This window comes from Ranitomeya variabilis, chromosome 1 (genome assembly GCF_051348905.1).
Source record: "Ranitomeya variabilis isolate aRanVar5 chromosome 1, aRanVar5.hap1, whole genome shotgun sequence".
NCBI lineage: Eukaryota > Metazoa > Chordata > Amphibia > Anura > Dendrobatidae > Ranitomeya > Ranitomeya variabilis.
This window is the reverse complement of record NC_135232.1, coordinates 780,863,308-780,886,476: the sequence shown is the minus strand read 5'-3', so window position 1 is coordinate 780,886,476 and position 23,169 is coordinate 780,863,308. Positions and strand designations below refer to the sequence as shown.

General features: G+C 42.4%; 1 protein-coding gene across 1 annotated transcript in view; it reads right to left on the bottom strand.

The window, feature by feature from the left end:
• ELP1 (elongator acetyltransferase complex subunit 1) overlaps positions 1–23,169 on the bottom strand; it is a 162,852-nt gene that overhangs the window by 102,217 nt on the left and 37,466 nt on the right. Inside the window, exons 4-9 of the mRNA XM_077272515.1 lie at positions 18,468–18,549; positions 17,403–17,483; positions 17,216–17,301; positions 3,509–3,608; positions 1,788–1,878; positions 173–296 (exon numbers count right to left, since the gene is read on the bottom strand). Of these exons, the coding sequence (XP_077128630.1) occupies positions 173–296; positions 1,788–1,878; positions 3,509–3,608; positions 17,216–17,301; positions 17,403–17,483; positions 18,468–18,549 (564 nt within the window). The remainder of the gene's footprint in view (positions 1–172; positions 297–1,787; positions 1,879–3,508; positions 3,609–17,215; positions 17,302–17,402; positions 17,484–18,467; positions 18,550–23,169) is intronic.

Below are 23,169 nucleotides of genomic sequence, written 5' to 3'. Positions count from 1 at the left end.
TATGTTACCTTATTACCGTTCCCTGTTACATTACCAGTATTATGCTTCCACTTTACAAGAAAAAATTAGATCATTTCCACTTTTCTCTATCTGTATGCTGAACTAAACATATTAGTGTAACGTTTGAGTCTAAATCCAACAGATGTGGGTTAGTTCTCCAGTCCTGACTTACCTGAACATCACCTTTTGCAAAAGGAAGTGTGAATTCTCCATGTAAAAGCCCATTCTTCTCAAAGAAAACCACATCATGTTTGTTGGGCTTGCTCTGCGTAGAGGCAATCAAACTACCTGATGGCCTTGACATTTTAAAAGAGAAAAAAAAAAAAGACAGAATATAATAATATAATATATATCCCAGACAAGTCCTTCAATGGATGACCTTCAAATTTACTGCTAAATCACACTATACATAACAGTTTTCCAATTATCAGCATTTTTGGAAAAACGCTTGGCTGTACTTTTCTGTGCAACTGTGTACTACGCCAGTCTTGATGAATCAGTCCCTTTGTTTTTACATTGATGTAGAACCATTAATAATGCAACACAAATAAAATAATTCTTTTAAACCCCTTCATAACGGAGCCATTTTTCGTTTTTGCATTTTCGTTTTTTCGCTTCCCTCCTTCCCAGAGCCATAACTTTTTAACTTTTACGTGAATTTTTCCATGTGAGGGCTTATTTAGTTGTACTTTTGAACGACATCATTGGTTTTACCATGTCTTGTACTAGAAAATGGGAAAAAATTCCAAGTGCGGTGAAATAGCAAAAAAAAGTGCAATCCCATACTTGTTTTTTGCTTGGCTTTTTTGCTAGGTTCACTAAATGCTAAAACTGACCTGCCATTGTGATTCTCCAGGTCATTACGAGTTTATAGACACCAATCATGTCTAGGTTCTTTTTTACTTTGCTAAAAGAAAAAAAAAATTGAGCAATTTTCCGGTATAAGGAGTGTCTCCATTTTTCGGGATCTCTGGTCGGGTGAGGGCTTATTTTTTGCGTGCCAAGCTGACGTTTTTAATGATATCATTTTGGTGCAGATACGTTCTTTTGATCGCCCGTTATTACATTTTAATACAATGTCGCAGTGACCAAAAAAACGTAATTCTGGAGTTTTTTATTTTTTTCTCGCTACGCTGTTTAGCGATCAGGTTAATCCTTTTTTTTTATTGATAGATCGGGCGATTCTGAATGCAGCGATACCAAATATGTGTAGGTTCGATTTTTTTTATTTTAAATGGGTGAAATGGGGGTGATTTAAACTTTTATATATTTTAATTTTTTTCATACTTTTTAAAACTTATTTTTATTTTTACTTTTGCCATGCTTCAATAGCCTTGATGGGAGACTAGAAGCTGGCACAACTCAATCGCCTCTGCTACATAGAAGTGATGCTCAGATCGCTCCTATGTGGCTGAATTCCTGCATTGCTATGAGCGCCGACCACAGGGCGCTCACCTCTGGTTGTCATGCCGACACATCGCTGACCCCCAATTATGTGACGGAGGTCAGCGATGCGAGCATTTCTGGCCCGATGGCCGGAAGCGCTAGTTAAATGCCGCTGTCTGCGTTTGACAGCGGCATTTAACTAGTTAATAGCGGCAGGTGGATCACGATTCCACATGCCGCTATTGCGGGCACATGTCAGCTGTACAAAAAAGCGCACCACCGGAGCCCACATCAAAGGGGGAGACACAACATGCGCCGTACTAGTACGGCGCATGTCGTGAAGGGGTTTTAAAGTAGAAAATAGAAGAATAATGCATTCCTGTTGACAAGATAAAACTCACTTCCAAGACAGAGCCTGCTCCAAGCCGTCCACAGGTTCACTGGTAGATTGTAAGGTTAGTTCTCTGTTCCACACTCTTATCTTACGAGAGCCTGGGAATCAATTTAGAGGACAGATAAGATGGAGAACTGAGATTTCACATAGGATATACAGTACTTTTAACTATAGATTTCTCCAAAGAGTCACGCAAACAATCAAAACAAAATCAATTAGATGATATTAGTTTATGTAGATCAGATTGCTGGGACCAAGACACTTTAAGGTACCGTCACACTAAACGATATCGCTAGCGATCCGTGACGTTGCAGCGTCCTGGCTAGCGATATCGTTTAGTTTGACACGCAGCAGCGATCAGGATCCTGCTGTGATGTCGCTGGTCGCTGAATAAAGTTCAGAACTTTATTTGGTCGTCCGATCGCCGTGTATCGTTGTGTTTGACAGCAAAAGCAACGATACCAGCGATATTTTACACTGGTAACCAGGGTAAACATCGGGTTACTAAGCGCACGGCCGCGCTTAGTAACCCGATGTTTACCCTGGTTACCAGCGTAAAATGTAAAAAAAACAAACAGAACATACTTACATGCGTCCCCCGGCGTCCGCTTCCCACACTGACTGAGCGCCGCAAAGTGAAAGTGAAAGCATAGCAGAGCGGTGACGTCACCGCTGTGCCCTGCTACTGCCGGCGCTCAGTCATTGCAGGAAGCGGACGCCGGGGGACGCATGTAAGTATGTACTGTTTGTTTTTTTTACATTTTACGCTGGTAACCAGGGTAAACATCGGGTTACTAAGCGCGGCCCTGCGCTTAGTAACCCGATGTTTACCCTGGTTACCCGGGGACCTCGGCATCGTTGGTTGCTGGAGAGCGGTCTGTGTGACAGCTCTCCAGCGACCAAACAGCGACGCTGCAGCGATCGGCATCGTTGTCGCTATCGCTGCAGCGTCGCTTAGTGTGACGGTACCTTTAGGCCCCCATACAACATCCACTGATAACAGTGGGCTCGGATATCAGTTTAATGTATATGGGGGCCAACTGTCTATCCCTCAACAAATAATGCCAGGGAATATAAGGATCCAATTTTGAATTGCAGATCCCTTTGTTCTGCAGCTCTCATCTCACGGCAATCAAGTGTGGGGGCAGGTGGAGTACATCATAGCGGATAATGACTTGAGATGAAAGCAGCAAGAGGTGTTGTAATGACACACAGCCCCGCTGTAACCTACACAGGTGGTGCAGAGATCATCAACGAGAGCAGTGCTGTGTTTCATTGAAAGTACCAAAAAGAAGCTGTTCTAAGCTAAGTTATGAGAATTCATTTTTTTTTTGGTTCCATACATTTCGTCTTCTGCTTATGATTGGTCAACATCAGGCAGGGAAGTAAGTACTCACCCCAGAGAAGATTATCTTCTAATGCCCCCTTGGCTGTAGTAGCATTAATATCTAAATTTTACAAGCTAATATCTCCACATTGGAGATGAAAAATTGAAAAATAAAGAGAGAGGAGGGAGCAGAGATATAGTAATCAGTGCATGCCAGGAAAATGTATATATATTGCACAGGTTCACAACCTACAGTACACACTATGCATAGGCAGTAAACAAACACTGGATCCATTGAAACCCATTACAAGTTTATTCTGCAGTAGAATAAGTAGTTTGATTGGTAATCATTCAATGCGGTGAAAACGGTCATGATTGTGCATCTTTCGTGGTCTTCCTACCTGTCTCTGAACATACGGCACTCACTGCAAAGAGCTGACCGTCTCCTCTCCAAGTCAAGCGAGGTTTGTGGTCATCCCAGGGCATAGCAGATTGAACACTCTAAAACAAAGGAGCAATGTTAACACAGGAGCTTATACTGAACTCTGCACACATTGTCCAGGAGCAGACAGTAACCACGTGAACTACACTAATGGTAGTACTTTGTAGTCTGATAGCCCATGTGCAATCAAGAAATTTGGAGATGACCCTCAAGATACTTGGCCCATCTGCTCTAACCAGAGAGTGGAGGCCATGTAGTGGCCTTACTTTGGATCAGGCCGCTGTTGTGTGACTCTAGGTGGCTTCCTAGGATCACAGAGGATGCTATAATACTAATATTACTAAACTTGGACTGTTTTATAGAACAAACAACAGCCTCATGGTGACAAGCAGATGTCCACACTGATGTAGAGATGGTTTTCCATCGCCCACCCTTACTGTCAGTGTTTGCAGGAAATAACAAGAGTCATCAAATCTTCAAGTCAAGTGTTGGAGGGAGGAGAGGGTGAAAGATGGCACCACTTTCCAGTTTACAAACCAACAAGCAGAGTTAATCAGTTAGAGGCAGCCACTCGATTTTCAGTTTCTGTTAACACTGCACCATTAGCAATCCGATGATTGCTTGCGCCAAATATTGCCTCCCCCAACTGGAGTTTCACAAAAACCTCTCAATGCCCTAACAATACCTCTAAGGTCAGTTCTCCACCACGTTGGGAAATAGTTAAAAATGCAAAACGCCAACAATAAAGGTCGGGAATCTAAACCAACAGTGACGTCACTGATTCAGTAAGGTAAATGCATTAATAGAATTAAGTAATCTGGTACCACCAATCAGCTCAAAAATCAATATTTAGCAAGGTAGGGCTGTAGTTAAATAAAGTAAAATATAACTTTTAATTTTATCTATTAAAACGAGCCATATTGTCTCATAAAATCCATATTAACCAAAAACACACAACAGACAACATACAAATACTCTCAGGCGCTTCAATCATGCGCCATTAAACTCCAGCATTACACCTTTTTTCATGGGATATCACACCACAAAAAGTGTTTCTCAAGTGGCCTATATATTAAACTGTTCAAAATATGCCACTTATATTAGCCGCTAGAATGCAGGAACAATCTCACCCAAATACAGGTCCCTTGCTTCGCAGCTTAACCCCTTCACCCCCAAGGGTGGTTTGCACGTTAATGACCGGGCCAATTTTTACAATTCTGACCACTGTCCCTTTATGAGGCTATAACTCTGGAACGCTTTGACGGATCTTGGCGATTCTGACATTGTTTTCTCGTGACATATTGTACTTCATGTTAGTGGTAAAATTTATTCGATATAACTTGCATTTATTTGTGAAAAAAACGAATATTTGGCGAAAATTTTGAAAATTTCGCAATTTTCCAACTTTGAATTTTTATGCCCTTAAATCACAGACATATGTCACGCAAAATACTTAATAAGTAACATTTCCCACATGTCTACTTTACATCAGTACAATTTTGGAACCAAAATTTTTTTTTGTGACGGAGTTATAAGGGTTAAAAGTTGACCAGCAATTTCTCATTTTTACAACACCATTTTTTTTAGGGACCACATCTCATTTGAAGTCATTTTGAGGGGTCTATATGATAGAAAATACTCAAGTGTGACACCATTCTAAAAACTGCACCCCTCAAGGTGCTCAAAACCACATTCAAGAAGTTTATTAACCCTTCAGGTGTTTCACAGGAATTTTTTGAATGTTTAAATAAAAATGAGCATTTAACTTTTTTTCACACACAATTTATTTCAGCTCCAATTTGTTTTATTTTACCAAGGGTAACAGGAGAAAATGGACCCCCAAAGTTGTTGTACAATTTGTCCTGAGTACGCTGATACCCCATATGTGAGGGTAAACCACTGTTTGGGCGTATGGCAGAGCTCGGAAGGAAAGGAGCGCCATTTGACTTTTCAATGCAAAATTGACTGGAATTGAGATGGGACGCCATGTTGCGTTTGGAGAGCCCCTGATGTGCCTAAACACTGAAACCCCCTACAAGTGACACCATTTTGGAAAGTAGACCCCCTAAGGAACTTATCTTGATGTGTGGTGAGCACTTTGACCCACCAAGTGCTTCACAGAAGTTTATAATGCAGAGCCGTAAAAATAAAAAATCATATTTTTTCACAAAAATGATCTTTTTGCCCCCAATTTTTTATTTTCCCAAGGGTAAGAGAAGAAATTGGACCCCAAAAAATGTTGTGCAATTTGTCCTGAGTACGATGATACCCCATATGTGGGTGTAAACCATTGTTTGGGCGCATGGCAGAGCTTGGAAGGGAAGGAGCGCCATTTGACTTTTCAATGCAAAATTGACTGGAATTGAGATGGGACGCCATGTTGCGTTTGGAGAGCCCCTGATGTGCCTAAACATTGAAACTCCCTACAAGTGACACCATTTTGGAAAGTAGACCCCCTAAGGAACTTATCTAGATGTGTGGTGAGCACTTTGACCCACCAAGTGCTTCACAGAAGTTTATAATGCAGAGCCGTAAAAATAAAAAATCATATTTTTTCACAAAAATGATCTTTTCGCCCCCAATTTTTTATTTTCCCAAGGGTAAGAGAAGAAATTGGACCCCAAAAAATGTTGTGCAATTTGTCCTGAGTACGCTGATACCCCATATGTGGGTGTAAACCATTGTTTGGGCGCATGGCAGAGCTTGGAAGGGAAGGAGCGCCATTTGACTTTTCAATGCAAAATTGACTGGAATTGAGATGGGACGCCATGTTGCGTTTGGAGAGCCCCTGATGTGCCTAAACACTGAAACCCCCTACAAGTGACACCATTTTGGAAAGTAGACCCCCTAAGGAACTTATCTTGATGTGTGGTGAGCACTTTGACCCACCAAGTGCTTCACAGAAGTTTATAATGCAGAGCCGTAAAAATAAAAAATCATATTTTTTCACAAAAATGATCTTTTCGCCCCCAATTTTTTATTTTCCCAAGGGTAAGAGAAGAAATTGGACCCCAAAAAATGTTGTGCAATTTGTCCTGAGTACGCTGATACCCCATATGTGGGTGTAAACCATTGTTTGGGCGCATGGCAGAGCTTGGAAGGGAAGGAGCGCCATTTGACTTTTCAATGCAAAATTGACTGGAATTGAGATGGGACGCCATGTTGCGTTTGGAGAGCCCCTGATGTGCCTAAACATTGAAACTCCCTACAAGTGACACCATTTTGGAAAGTAGACCCCCTAAGGAACTTATCTAGATGTGTGGTGAGCACTTTGACCCACCAAGTGCTTCACAGAAGTTTATAATGCAGAGCCGTAAAAATAAAAAATCATATTTTTTCACAAAAATGATCTTTTTGCCCCCAATTTTTTATTTTCCCAAGGGTAAGAGAAGAAATTGGACCCCAAAAAATGTTGTGCAATTTGTCCTGAGTACGCTGATACCCCATATGTGGGTGTAAACCATTGTTTGGGCGCATGGCAGAGCTTGGAAGGGAAGGAGCGCCATTTGACTTTTCAATGCAAAATTGACTGGAATTGAGATGGGACGCCATGTTGCGTTTGGAGAGCCCCTGATGTGCCTAAACACTGAAACCCCCTACAAGTGACACCATTTTGGAAAGTAGACCCCCTAAGGAACTTATCTTGATGTGTGGTGAGCACTTTGACCCACCAAGTGCTTCACAGAAGTTTATAATGCAGAGCCGTAAAAATAAAAAATCATATTTTTTCACAAAAATGATCTTTTCGCCCCCAATTTTTTATTTTCCCAAGGGTAAGAGAAGAAATTGGACCCCAAAAAATGTTGTGCAATTTGTCCTGAGTACGCTGATACCCCATATGTGGGTGTAAACCATTGTTTGGGCGCATGGCAGAGCTTGGAAGGGAAGGAGCGCCATTTGACTTTTCAATGCAAAATTGACTGGAATTGAGATGGGACGCCATGTTGCGTTTGGAGAGCCCCTGATGTGCCTAAACATTGAAACTCCCTACAAGTGACACCATTTTGGAAAGTAGACCCCCTAAGGAACTTATCTAGATGTGTTTTGAGAGCTTTGAACCCCCAAGTGTTTCACTACAGATTATAACGCAGAGCCGTGAAAATAATTTTTATTTTTTTTCTCAAAAATGATTTTTTAGCACCCAGCTTTGTATTTTTACAAGGGTAACAGAATAAATTGGACCCCAAAATTTGTTTTCCAATTTGTCCTGAGTACGCTGATACCCCATATGTGGGGGGGAACCACTGTTTGGGCGCATGACAGAGCTCGGAAGGGAAGGAGCGCCATTTGGAATGCAGACTTAAATGGATTGGTCAGCAGCCGTCACGTTGCATTTGCAGAGCCCCTGATGTACCCAAACAGTACAAACCCCCCACAAGTGACCCCATATTGGAAACTAGACCTCCCAAAGAACTTATCTAGATGTGTTTTGAGAACTTTGAACCCCCAAGTGTTTCACTAAAGTTTATAGCGCAAAGCCGTGAAAATAAAAATTCTTTTTTTTTTTCACAAAAATGATTTTTTAGCCCCCAGTTTTGTATTTTCACAAGGGTAACAGGATAAATTAGACCCCAAAAGTTGTTGTCCAATTTGTCCTGAGTACGCTGATACCCCATATGTGGGGGGGAACCACTGTTTGGGTGCATGACAGAGCTCGGAAGGGAAGGAGCGCCATTTGGAATGCAGCCTTAAATGGATTGGTCTGCAGGCGTCACGTTGCATTTGCAGAGCCCCTGATGTACCCAAACAGTACAAACCCCCCACAAGTGACCCCATATTGGAAACTAGACCTCCCAAGGAACTTATCTAGATGTGTTGTGAGAACTTTGAACCCCCAAGTGTTTCACTACAGTTTATAACGCAGAGCCGTGAAAATAAAACATCTTTTTTTTCCCACAAAAATGATTTTTAGCCCCCCAAATTTTTATTTTCCTAAGGATAACAAGAGAACTTGGACCCCAGAAGTTGTTGTTCAATTTGTCCCGAGTACGCTGATAACACATATGTTGGGGTAAACCCCTTTTTGGGCGCACGGGAGAGCTCGGAAGGGAAGGAGCACTGTTTTACTTTTTCAACACAGAATTGGCTGGAATTGAGATTGGACGCCATGTCGCGCTTGTAGAGCCCCTGATGTGCCTGGACAGTGGAAACTCCCCAATTCTACCTGAAACCCTAACCCAAACACACCCCTAACCCTAATCCCAACGGTAACCCTAACCACACCCCTAGCCCTGACACACCCATAATTCTAATCCCAACCCTAATCCAAACGTAAATGTAATCCAAACCCTAACCCTAACTTTAGCCCCAACCCTAACTTTAGCCCCAACCCTAACTTTACCTCCAACCCTAGCCCTAACCCTAACCCTAACCCTACCCCTAACCCTAACCCTAAACGTGACTGAAATACGTGGCACTGAAATACGTGGCACTGAAATACGTGGCACTGAAATACGTGGCACTGAAATACGTGGCACTGAAATACGTGATACGTGGCACTTAAATACGTGGCACTGAAACACGTGGCACTGAAATACGTGATACGTGGCACTGAAATACGTGGCACTGAAATACGTGGCACTGAAATACGTGGCACTGAAATACGTGGCACTGAAATACGTGGCACTGAAATACGTGGCACTGAAATACGTGGCACTGAAATATGTGATACGTGGCACTGATACGTGGCACTGATACGTGGCACTGATACGTGGCACTGAAATACGTGGCACTGAAATACGTGGCACTGAAATACGTGGCACTGAAATACGTGGCACTGAAATACGTGGCACTGAAATACGTGGCACTGAAATACGTGATACGTGGCACTTAAATACGTGGCACTGAAACACGTGGCACTGAAATACGTGATACGTGGCACTGAAATACGTGGCACTGAAATACGTGGCACTGAAATACGTGGCACTGAAATACGTGGCACTGAAATACGTGGCACTGAAATACGTGGCACTGAAATACGTGGCACTGAAATACGTGGCACTGAAATACGTGGCACTGAAATACGTGGTACTAAAATATGTGGCACTGAAATACGTGATACGTGGCACTGAAATACGTGATACGTGGCACTGAAATATGTGATACCTGGCACTGAAATACGTGGCACTGAAACACGTGGCACTGAAATACGTGGCACTGAAATACGTGGCACTGAAATACGTGGCACTATGACTGTCAGAAAATGTTCATTAAACGGTTAGGGGTGAGGTTAGGGGTAGAGTTAGGGTTAGGGTTTGGATCCCTTTATCACCTTGATGGTGGTGGGTGGCTTTTCAGTGTGTTTAAATGCATGCGTTTTTAACGCAAACAAACGCATGTGCTTAAAAACGCAAGAAAATACTGCAGGTTGTATTTCTGAAAATGAACGCATGCAGAAAAAAAACGCATGCGTTTGAAAACGCGACCAAACGCGTACAAAAAAACCGCATGCGTTTTCAATGTTAAATATAGGGAAAAAATGCATGCGTTTTTTGTGCAAAAAACGCTGCAGACAAAAACGCAAGTGTGAAACCAGCGACGCTTTTTATAGCAAAAAAGTTTTTGCGTCTCCACATTTTGAGACCTATAATTTTTCCACATTTTGCTCCACAGAGTCATGTGAGGTCTTGTTTTTTGCGGGACGAGTTGACGTTTTTATTGGTAACATTTTCGGACACGTGACCGTTTTTGATCGCTTTTTATTCCGATTTTTGTGAGGCAGAATGACCAAAAACCAGCTATTCATGAATTTCTTTTGGGGGAGGCGTTTATACCGTTCCGCGTTTGGTAAAATTGATAAAGCAGTTTTATTCTTCGGGTCAGTACGATTACAGCGATATCTCATTTATATCATTTTTTTATGTTTTGGCGCTTTTATACGATAAAAACTAAAATATAGAAAAAATAATTATTTTCGTATCGCTTTATTCTCAGGACTATAACTTTTTTATTTTTTTGCTGATAATGTTGTATGGCGGCTTGTTTTTTGCGGGACAAGATGACATTTTCAGCGGTACCATGGATATTTATATCAGTCTTTTTGATCGCGTGTTATTCCACTTTTTGTTCGGCGGTATGGTAATAAAGCGTTGTTTTTTGCCTCGTTTTTTTTTTTTTTTTCTTACGGTGTTTACTGAAGGGGTTAACTAGTGGGGCAGTTTTATAGGTTGGGTCGTTACGGACGCGGCGATACTAAATATGTGTACTTTTATTGTTTTGGTTTTTTTATTTAGATAAAGAAATGTATTTATGGGAATAATATATTTTTTTTTATTATTATTTATTTAGGATTTTTTTTTTTTTTTTTTTTTACACATGTGGAAAAAATTTTTTTTAACTTTTTTACTTTGTCCCAGGGGGGGACATCACAGATCATTGATCTGGCAGTGTGCACAGCACTCTGCCAGATCGACGATCTGCTGTGCAGGGCTGCAGGCTTACCAAGTGTCTGCTCTGAGCAGACACTCGGTAAGCCACCTCCTTCCCTGCAGGACCCGGATGCCGCGGCCATCTTGGATCCGGGACCTGCAGCCAGGAAGGAGGTAGGAGACCCTCGCAGCAACGCGATCACATCGCGTTGCTCCGGGGGTCTCAGGGAAGCCCGCAGGGAGCCCCCTCCCTGCGCGATGCTTCCCTATACCGCCGGTACACTGCGATCATGTTTGATCGCGGTGTGCCGGGGGTTAATGTGCCGGGGGCGGTCCGTGACCGCTCCTGGCACATAGTGCCGGATGTCAGCTGCGATATGCAGCTGACACCCGGCCGCGATCGGCCGCGCTCCCCCCGTGAGCGCCGCTGATCGGTGATGACGTACTATCCCGTCGGCGGTCATACGGGCCCACCCCACCTCGACGGGATAGTACGTCAAATGTCGGGAAGGGGTTAAGACAAGATGAGTTGTGATGCTTTTACACATGAGGGGGCTCTCCACGTGCCCTTTCAAGACCTCATTGCTCTGAATTTCATCCAACCATCGTTACGTCCTCCTTCATAATAGGTTCTCCCAACGCGTTTCTTGTTTCCCAATCATCAGGGGAGAGGCCGCTTAGTACAGTCAAATGTGTGCCATTAACCATGCACACTTAGGAGGGTGGGTCACCGCGCGTGTGATACCTTCATTATATATAGAAGTGCCGATCTCTCCGCGTGTGTGACTCGCCGGAGCTCTGTTTCCGGTTATCGAGCGGTCACATGACCTATAACTCAGAACGCCCCATAAGGAAGTACATCCTCGTGAGGCGCATAGTGACACGCAAGCGTCTCCATGTATATTCTGTGACTCATGAAGCGCACAGTGACACGCAGACGTCACTACCGGTCCGGAGGACAGGAGAAACAACTCCACCTCCAGGAGGAGCAGAAGACGTGACTGTCATGTATAAAATAATTTTAACCCCTCAAATACTTCAAACCACTAGTTGAACACCTTAACGAATAGTGAAGTAATTTTTAGTATGTATACATATATCTTCTACGAATCCTACAACTTCCAGTCCTTGGAAGGAGGATTTCACAAAACAATGCCTTAGTGGTTTCCCAACTCCAGGTATGCAACACATCTATCCTAGCGCTTACTATGAGGAGCTCCCCAAACGTAAATACTCCCGCAGGATTGCTTCTCTTTTATTTAGAAAAACTATATTTCACTTTTGATCACTTTAGAATTCATGTCATGGGGACTCCAGGGAGGGAACAAAAGTCCCCTATCAGAGTCGATTAGATTGGGGGACAGAGAGGGATAGAGGGGACAAAAAAAGTTCATTATTAATAGGTCTAAATTTACCATTGAGTATCTCTTAATATTTTCAAATGTGTATTTGTTCCTACACATTGTTATTAGACGACAAATGGAGACCTAGTGGGCCATGGGCCTCCTATTTATCCCTAGTGAACCCTAATTTCTTATCCTACCTGGTCAGTGGGGGTTGGCACCCTAAGCACGAGAATTGGCGCCCCCAACTCCACGGCGGCTGTCCCTATAAGGTCCTGCCAATCCCTATCTTAAAGATGTTCTACATAGGTGCCCGAAAAAGGAACTCCATGAAAATGATAGAACAGAGTAAAGAGGGGTTTTTTTGGGGGAGAGATACAGGAGGGCTGCTGACAATGCAGTATCTCTAAGATATGCTATAAAAAACAAGAGAAGGTTAGGTTCTCATTGAGACCTAAAGGTTGCTGTGTTTTGAGGCGAAATATCCACTTCGTCTCGCATTGCAGCACCCTCCTGTCCCAATTTCCACCCCTTTTCGGTGCCTCTATCTTATCAATCCCCATGAACCTCAAGCCCAATGCATCCCCGTCATGTGCAGTGGCAATATGTCTTGCCAATGGTGTATCTCTCCTGAGCAATATCCCTCAGGTGTTCCCCCACTCTTCTCCTAAGCTCACGTGTGGTCTTTCCCACATATTCCATGCCACATGAGCATGTTGCCTTGTACACAATTCCTCTGGACCGACAGTTTATAAAGTGGCGGATTTTGTATTCCTGATTGGTGACATTACTTTTAAAATATTGACCCGTCTTCATTAAAGGACAACCTACACAGCCACTACATCGGTAGCATCCTCTCGTTTTATTGGTCAACCACATTTCACTTTTTTTGGGGGGAAAAATGACTCTGTACAATCCTATCACCTATTGATCTCCCTTTCTTGTAGGTGATCAGGGGATAGGGACCCACTAGGTCTCCAATGTCGTCATCCATCCTCAGAATCGACCAATGTTTCTTAAGGATCGATCTCACTTGATCCGCTCCTGAACTATAAGTCGTAATAAATCGACTCTTCAAGTCTCCCTCTTCTTGACTTGATGGATTCAACAGTCTGGTTCTACTCATACTTCTCGTTTCCCTATAGGCCTTCCGGAAAATCCCGTCAGGGTATCCTCTTTTTTGGAAACGCTGACGTAATTCCGTTGCCTGCTCCCTGTAATCAACTTCTGAGGAGCAGTTACGGTGAATCCTCATGTATTGCCCTTTAGGGATGCCCTTTTTCAAGGGGGAGGGATGGCGACTCTCCCACCTTAAAAGGCATTTGTAGAGGTAGGTTTGCGGTATGTTTTTGTATGGACCTGTCCTTCAGATGTCTTTTGAATACAGATGTCCAAAAAAGGGAGTTTGTCCCTATGATACTCAAAGGTAAATCTCAGACTCAAAGGGTTCACATTCAGCTTAGTAACAAAATCCACCAATTCCGATACTTCCCCATTCCAGACTAATAGGACATCGTCCAAATAACGTGCCCAAAACAATATCTTTGAACATTCATCACTATATTGGTCCCCAAAGACAATTGTCTCCTCCCACCAGCCCAGGAGCAAATTTGCATACGACGGTGCACAAGAAATGCCCATCGCAGTGCCCCTGAGCTGGTGGAAGATTTTGCCATTGAATGTAAAGACATTCTTTGTCAAACAGAATTCAAGTAATTCAAGAATAAACCTGTTATGATCTTGACATTGTTGACCTCTACCTTTAAGAAAATATTCAACTGCCCTTATTCCGTCAACATGATTAATGGATGAATATAGGGCCTCAACGTCTATACTGCATAGTATGGATTGTGGATCCAAGATCAAACCATCCAGTTTTCTCAAGAGATCTGTTGAGTCTCTAGTGTAGGAATTGAGAGCTAAGGCAAAAGGCTTTAAGATCTTGTCAAGATATATCCCAGCATGATGGCTGATGCTCTCAATTCCAGACACTATTGGTCTTCCCTTTAAGGGCGATAGACCCTTATGCACCTTCGGGAGGCAATAGAATGTTGGCATTGTTGGATGTTTTGGGTATAAAAAAATTATACTCTTATCGATGAGTGATTTAGTAAAACCTCTATCCAAGATCTCTTTTAGAGTTCTGACAAAGGTGGGAGTAGGGTTAATTGATAGCTGTTCATAGGACTCACGACTATTCAATATATTCTCACACATAAGTTGGTACTTCATGAAGTCCATTACTACTGTATTCCCACCCTTGTCCGAGGGCTTGCATACTACACTCCGATCCTGCTCTAGATTCAACAATGCCTCCATTTCTTGCTTAGACAAATTAAAATTGGTCCCCCTATTTCTTTTCGTGGCCAGACTCTCCAGATCCCTACTTACTAATTCCAGAAACACATCCAATGTAGACTGGTCACCTAAATTAGGGGGCATTTTACAGCTTTTTAATTTACAATCAGTAAATGGGCCCTCCCCAGTGTGTTCCGGTAGAGGGTCTGACAACCCATAAAGTAGTCTTATATCTGGTAATAACGTGTCTGGAACATTCATCTCCATGCTTGTACGTTTATCCTCCCTAATGAAGTGTTTTCTCCACTTCAATTTTTCTTATAAAGAGATGCAGGTCTTTTACACTCTCAAACAATTGAAAATCTGATGTAGGCACAAAACTTAAACCTCTATTCAGCACTTGCAATTCAATGTCATTTAGAACTCTCTCTGACAAATTGATAACCTGATTAGGCTCAGCCTCAATCAGTTGTTTAATCCCGGTTTGCTTCTCAGGAAGTACCCCTGGTCTAAAAAACGGGTATTAGCTGTTCTATCCCCTGGTCTGCCTCTTTGATTTCCCCTCCCTCTCGGTCTCCCCCTAGATGTCTTCGTACGTGTCTCCGAATCTGAAAAGTCCGTATCCGTGGAAGATACGTCCGTCTCAAAATTCCTATTGGAATTGCCTGGGAAGTTCCTATTCACTGGGATGTTATATGCCTTATTCTCTTTAAATTCCTGCAAGTCCCGTACGAAATTACGGTGTTTCCTTTCCTTTAAATTATATTGATACCTCTCGATTATATTTTGGAGAAGTGTCTCTTTTGAGGGGAAGTCAGGCTCCGCTGAGAATTTTCTAGTGATTTCTATTTGTTCCTTCAATAGATCACTAGCAGTTGACAAGGTCTTTTTCTCCTCTTCCAGAAGAATATTCATGAATCTCAAGGAGCTTGACGTTGCCTCTTTTTCCCACCGTTCTCCCAGGGGACACCCTTTATACCTAAACCCTGGTTGAAGGGTTATCCTCAGATGTCTTGGGACAATGTCCGCCTTTATATAGTTTTCCAAGCTCTGCACCTCCCACCAGCTGGAAATTTGATTCTTATAAATTTTAGTTAATTCCTTAAACGCATTATTATAGGAGGGGGTATATTTCGGTTGCACAAAAGTGTTCTCTGAAAAAACCTCCTTTACTTCTGCCGCCCAGGTGTCTGTGTTGATCCCCTTTGTCAGAAAACCGGCCATGCCGCTATTCATTTAATAGAATTAAGTAATCTGGTACCACCAATCAGCTCAAAAATCAATATTTAGCAAGGTAGGGCTGTAGTTAAATAATGTAAAATATAACTTTTAATTTTATCTATTAAAACGAGCCATATTGTCTCATAAAATCCATATTAACCAAAAACACACAACAGACAACATACAAATACTCTCAGGCGCTTCAATCATGCGCCATTAAACTCCAGCATAATACACCTTTTTTCATGGGATATCACACCACAAAAAGTGTTTCTCAAGTGGCCTATATATTAAACTGTTCAAAATATGCCACTTATATTAGCCGCTAGAATGCAGGAACAATCTCACCCAAATACAGGTCCCTTGCTTCGCAGCTTAAGACAAGATGAGTTGTGATGCTTTTACACATGAGGGGGCTCTCCACGTGCCCTTTCAAGACCTCATTGCTCTGAATTTCATCCAACCATCGTTACGTCCTCCTTCATAATAGGTTCTCCCAACGAGTTTCTTGTTTCCCAATCATCAGGGGAGAGGCCGCTTAGTACAGCAAGGAGTCCACTGTAAAGCACAGAGTCCTAATATTCATGCCATTACTGTGCATGGGGAGAAAAGCCGAAAGGGCGCAAGGTGCCCACATATTAGGAATACATCAGACTCCTCACTGGCCATAAACAGTGATACAGAACAGGAACACATAAGTGACGGAAGGATGAAATCAGCATGTCAATTAAATTGCGCTCCCCTCAGACAGGCAAGCTGAAAGGTTCCGTTTGACAGGAGTAACTGTAGTGGGTGAAGGGATTGCAGTCGCCTATGTCGGCCCAAAATGTCCCTTTCTCTTATATGATCAGACCAGTACTGTAAAAGACCCGTAATAAATGGGGACCCATTTGGTGAATTTGCATTGGGGCCAACGTGTTTCACATTACACGTGAATGGGCATACTTATGTTATGGCATATATGCATCGGACATTCGGAAAAGCTCTTTAATAAATAGGGTCGCCATGAAAATACAGCTCAATCTGCCAATGCCAGGTTATACAGCCGGGAAGAGGAGCAGATTGATATACAGTTTTGTTAGAAAACATTCAATATAACCTGTGTATTTAATCCTCTGCTCTTTCTGTGATTTTCAGCCCTGTGGGTGGTCCGATCAGTGACTGACAGCATTATTTGTATAACTGTACAAACACACAGCTGTCAGTCACTGATGGCACCGCCCACCTGACCGAAAACCCAAGAAAGAGCAGCGGTTTACATGAGTAATACACGGGCTATACTGAATCTTTTCTCACAAAACAATCTGCTCAGCTCCCCCTGCTCTATAACATGGGGCCTGCAGAATGGACGACATTTTCATGGTCACATGTTGTCTTTAAATAAAAGACAACTGGGGACTTTTATATTTTTATACTGTTATGTCCCTGATACATTACCGTTGCTCTCTGTCTGGCTGCTTGTTTTCCTTCAGATCCATGAAACTGGGTCTCTTTTTTCCCCCAGCCGACTGTAATAAACTTCCCTGTATAAATTTAAGAAGATAAATTAACCAGCTGAAAAAAAAAAAAATGTAGTTTATACATTTTTCACACCCAGACTTCACTTTAGACAAACAGACATCACCTTCTCCAAAGTCTTCCTGGTGGATCGGTATTTCAGCAATTGGTTCAAAGTCTTTTGTCATCAATATGATTGTCTGCTGGCCTAGAAGAAGAAGCAAAATTGCTGAACAATGGCTCCAAATGCAATTTAACAAATATATTCTGGGTGGATTACCGTACATTAATGAGCTACAGCAACACAAGAAATCAGATTTATAATTCCTTCCATTATAAAATATAACAATGGCTAAAACACAGGAAAATGTGTTAAGATGTAACTCATGGCACTGAACTCATTAATTTCCCAAGCTTATTTTCACATCTTGTAGATTTTGTCATTTCATATCCAATTTTTAAAGCCAACACATTAAAAATATTGTAACTTCTATCTTTTTTCTTTTGAATCCACCCATTATGGCTTAAAGGGAATCTGCGAGGAGGTTTTTGCTATGCAATCTGAGGACAGCATGAGGTATCAGCTGGGACACTGATTTCAGCGATGTGTCACTTTTTTTGCTGTGTGATGTTTACTTACAATGAAGGTTTTACCACTAGGAGGTAAACCCTACTGGACTACAGCAGAGCATGAGCCCCTGTCTGACCACGCCCACTCCTCTGATAAGCATCTCCCTGTCAATCGACCTTTTTTTTGTCTACAGCTCCAATGCATAATTTTGGGTCTCCATAGAAACAGACTACAAAAAAAAACAAAAAAAAATTTTGTAGTCTACAAACAAGAGTTTGTAAAATGTGATCGTAAATGATGCACATGTACCTTTTTATTTCTGACAGACTATATCAATGTTTCCCACCCAGTGCAACGTATAGTGCTCAGGGGCCTGTGGCATGAGACTCTTGAGTTTTTGACAATTATATGTGCTAATTCACACTATTGGCACAAGGGGACTCAACGCAATCTAGGCCTTCGTATTAGGGTAAAAGCATATCACTGAAGTTAAGCACATGGCTGACAGTCATATTGATTGACCAAATCTTTAAAATACGCCAATTTGAATTTAAAGGTAATTTGACATTAACGCAATATGTGTATAAAATAATTGTCATCTCCATTCTATTGGATATATACCTGTTATAAGTAGAACAAGTTCCTGATCAGGGCTCCAACTCATAGCTACAATACCACTATCCACACTCCCCACACATTCCAACTGTGAGGAAAAAAGAAAAAAATTAGTACACAAATAAAAAAAAAAAAAAACAATCAAGAAACAAACAAATCACAATTACTTATTTGCTGATCTGTGGTCATGGCCTGCTTAGATCAGGCTTACTATGCTCATAGAACAATGTGTTAGATCGTTCTGTGTACATAGACTGTTATTTTTCTCAGCAGCACATATCCTATTTACACAGATGATGTTCTGCCGAGAACAATCATTTTTAAAGGGAACCTATCTCTGGATAGTGCACAGTAACCTACAGACAGTGTCAGGTCAGCGCTGTTATACTGGATAAAATGATACCTGGGTTGATGAAATCCATCTTGTGGTTGTTGTTTAATCTTTATTTTCATTTTTGCTGCATTATGAACAGCTAAGCAGAGCACCACATGAAGACCCCCCACAGGCCGCCCCGGAGCACGAGCAGATCATTAACACAAAACTGAAAATAAAGATTAAACAACAACCACAAGACGGATTTCATCACCCAGGTATCATTGTAATAAGTATAAGGGGCCTGACTGTCTGTAGGCTACTGTGCACAGTCCTGCTGGCAGGTTCCTTTTAAGCAAGCTTAGATATGACCTTTCACAACTTTTGACCTTAAACTGTACATTCCTTCACATAGTAGCAGGAATGCAGATAAAATATTTTTACGGATTTTCTTCACTCTTTTGTGGAGATACAGGATGCCGAAACTACTGGCAGTGGCGCCTAATATATTAAGTCTTTTGTCATTCAACTTCGTGTTTCTTTTCTTTCAGCTCCGCGTTTGTGTACATTCAACCCACTTTAACACCCACAGACCTTAAAGTGAACCTGTCAGCAGGATTGTGCACATTGTTTTTTAATCCTTATTTTCAGTTTTGAGTTAATGATCTGCTCGTGTTCCGGGGCGGCCTGTGCTGGTCTGGATCCAGTTCCGTTTTTACCTTAGGTTTGTGTTTTTTTTATTTATGATTTACATTTTTCTTTCATATAAAGGCTTGTGAGGGCAACAGAGTGGCGTTGTGTCACTCTGTTACCCCACAGAGACCGAGCGCACAGTGAATTGTCTCATTACTCCATCCGCTCTCTGGTCTACAAGGCAGGACCCTGAGGGTGCTTCCATATTGGTCTACCATATCTGGTCTACATATCTGGTCTACAAGGCAGCACCTAAGGGTGCTTCCATATTGCGCTCAGACACCCATTTGGTGGCCCCTTCGGGGAGAGTTCGCTGCAAAACAGGATTTGGACACATGCCCTGATGGAGCAATAGACTATAATGGTGCCACTCTGCTGTGCATAATTTGAGTGTGTACACCTAGTGAAGGCGGACACCCAGACTGCACATTTGCTCTGCCAGCACCATTAGTCTATGGCCTCGTCAGCGCATACGGTTCAGAAATAAGCTCTGACTGAGCAGGTGCCAGAATGCAATGTGAAAGCACCCTTACACATCAAGTGTTTGAGGCGCCACACACCTCAAATCGCCGCATGCGGACACATCCGCATACAACGCCTGTCCCTGCGCACCCAATGTTAAAGCTAGGGAAACGCAGGACGCATGCGGCACTAGGCGGAGCTTCACGGAGGAAGCAAGGAGGAAGTACGCTGCCATCCGCAGCCCTCCTCAACGCAAGTGTGAAACCACCCTTATCTGTGTGCCCATAGTAATAGCTTAAAAGCGTCCAGGGGGTGACAGATTCCCTAAACATATACTTGTTAGACAATTTATACATGTATATTGATATTTATGCTGATGGGGAGTTCATGTTTTTCATTGTTTTTAATTTTAGAGTAATGCTCTAATGAAACTTAAGCCATCATTGTATCTATGAATGCACCTGTTTCTGGACTGCTTTTTCATTCTCTTGTTAACAATACTGAGGGATAAGAGATGAAAAATTGGAGCGGTACTGTAAGGAACATAAAACATTTAAGGAGTTGACCCAGGTCTCAGAATACCCATACCCAGGTCTGAAAAAGAACAAGCATCTGTGAGATAAGTTTGGAAAAACAGCCCAATTCAATAGAGGCTGCACCACATAACTTACAGAACATAAAGTGGTTATTTGGTTTCTTAAAAAGTGCAGAAAATTCTTTTTTTTTTTTGCCAGGTAAAAGCTTAGGCACCCTTGGTCAAAATTACTTTTATTGTGAAATGTTAAGCTAGCTGAAGATGAAATGATGTTTGAAAGGCCTAAAGTTAAAGATGACACATTTCCTTTGTATTTTAGGCAAAAAATAAACATTAATTTTTTTACATTATAAAAATTACAAAAAGGAAAATGGGCCAATGCAAAAGTTTGGGCACCCTTAGAGATTTGTGTGCTCAGATAACATTGACCCAAGGTTTCAGACCTTAATTAGCCTGTTAGGGTTATAGCTTGTTCACTATCATTGTTAGGAAAGGCCAGGTGATTATATATATTTTATTTTAACAGCCTCCACTAGCCTTGTGCCATATAACAGCAGCCATGGGTTCTTCTAAGCTGATTACTAGCACTCTGAAAAGGAAAATGGAGAAGGCCCACAAAGCAGGAGAAGGCTATAAGAAGATAGCCAAGCATTTTGAAGCTGCTCTTTCCTCAGTTTCAGATGCAGGGCCGGTTTTAGGCAAAGTGGGGCCCTAGGCAAAAGTTTAAAATGGGGCCCCAAATGCTAACATATTGCACCAACAGAAACATTTTGGTTGTAGCTACATGCGCTGATTTCAGGCCACTAAACGAGCGTGATCAACAATATTGAAGTCATTCGCCACTTGTTTCCAGCCTCTTTACACTGGCTGGGGACAGAATGATCACTAGTAAATCAATATGTCCCCATACAATATCATCTTAGCAGAATATCTGCAGTTTTAACTGGGCGATGTGCTGATGAGAACAATGATTTTTGTTCCGGCATATACTGTAAATACATACACCGTACATACACACAGATACACATACCGTACATACACAGACATACACCTTACATGCATACACACATACAGTTATATACACAGATAGTATACACATACCGTACATACATATACCATACATACACACAAATACACATACATACACCGTACATACACACAGATACACATACAAATACCATCATACATACACATACCGTACATGCACACATGCATACACCGTACATTCACACAAATGCCATACACACATATACCGTACATACACACAGATACACACACATATACCGTACATACACAGATAGTTATATACATATAGTACACACATACCGTACATACATATAAAATACACCCAAATGTACATACCGTACATACCTACATATACCGTACATGCATACACACACATATACCGAACATACAGATACACATACACGTACCGTACATACACACATACAGTATATACACATAGTATACACATACCGTACATACATATACCGTACATGCATACACACACATATACCGAACATACAGATACACATACACGTACCGTACATACACACATACAGTATATACACATACCGTACACACATATACATACACATATACTGTATGTACATGCACATAAACATACATATATACCATATATCCATACAAATTTATTTCACATACACAGATACACACATACTGTACATGCATACACACACAGCCATACAACTATACCATACATACACACATATACTGTACATACACAGATACACACAGATAGAAACATACACATAGATACACACAGATGCACACACATACATATACAAGCATATACATACATACATACTAATCTTGTATAGGTGATCACATGAGCCCTGCAGGTCAGCTCAGCTGGAGAAGGCTGCAGACCCCACTGTGGGGGATGGGGCACAGAGCAGACAGCACCTGATGATAAATTCCCAGTAAGGGAGGAAAAGACTCAAATTCAAACAGTTCCATGACTAAAATTATAAAGAGATAAGTTATAAAGAGCAGTATAACTGCACATTACTCTTCAGGTCACTTCACCGCATACATTTTGCTGCCGTGCTGCCCCTGCAGTGAGCTCCTCCCCCATCTCTTCTCTGTGAGGTGCAGCCTGCTCTGAACAGAACAGTGGAGGGAGCAGAAGACCCCCTGTAAGTCCTGGGAGCAGAAGACCCCCTGTAAGTCCTGGGAGCAGAAGACCCCCTGTAAGTCCTGCTCTTCCTCCACTGCTGTCTCTATGTGCTGTGCAGCCGGGGCCCCTGACTGTAGGTGAGCACTCACCATTAGGACACGCCATGCAGGAGGACAGACGGCAGCCAGTGAGCGCTCTCCTCAGTCTGGTCACTGTGAGGTAAGGAAAGCGTTCATTGGCCAGCGTCTCTCCCTGCATGACACGCCCCCTTTTTGATCTCCTGCACTTCGCGCCCGCTCTCTCCCCGACACTCGGTGTTCCATGATTACAGGAGGGAGTGAGAGGGGCCCGACCCTGCATGATACCGGGCCTGCCTGCAGGGGCCCCCCTCCACCTCTGGGCCCTGGAGCAGTGCCATCAACAGTATGTCTGCCCCTGGCTGGGGGCCCCTAGGGCAGCGGGGGCCCCAGGCAGCTGCCTAGTCTGCCTGCCCCTAACGCCGGCCCTGTTCAGATGTAATTAAGAAATGTCAGTTAACAGGAACAGTGGAGGTCAAGATAAGGAC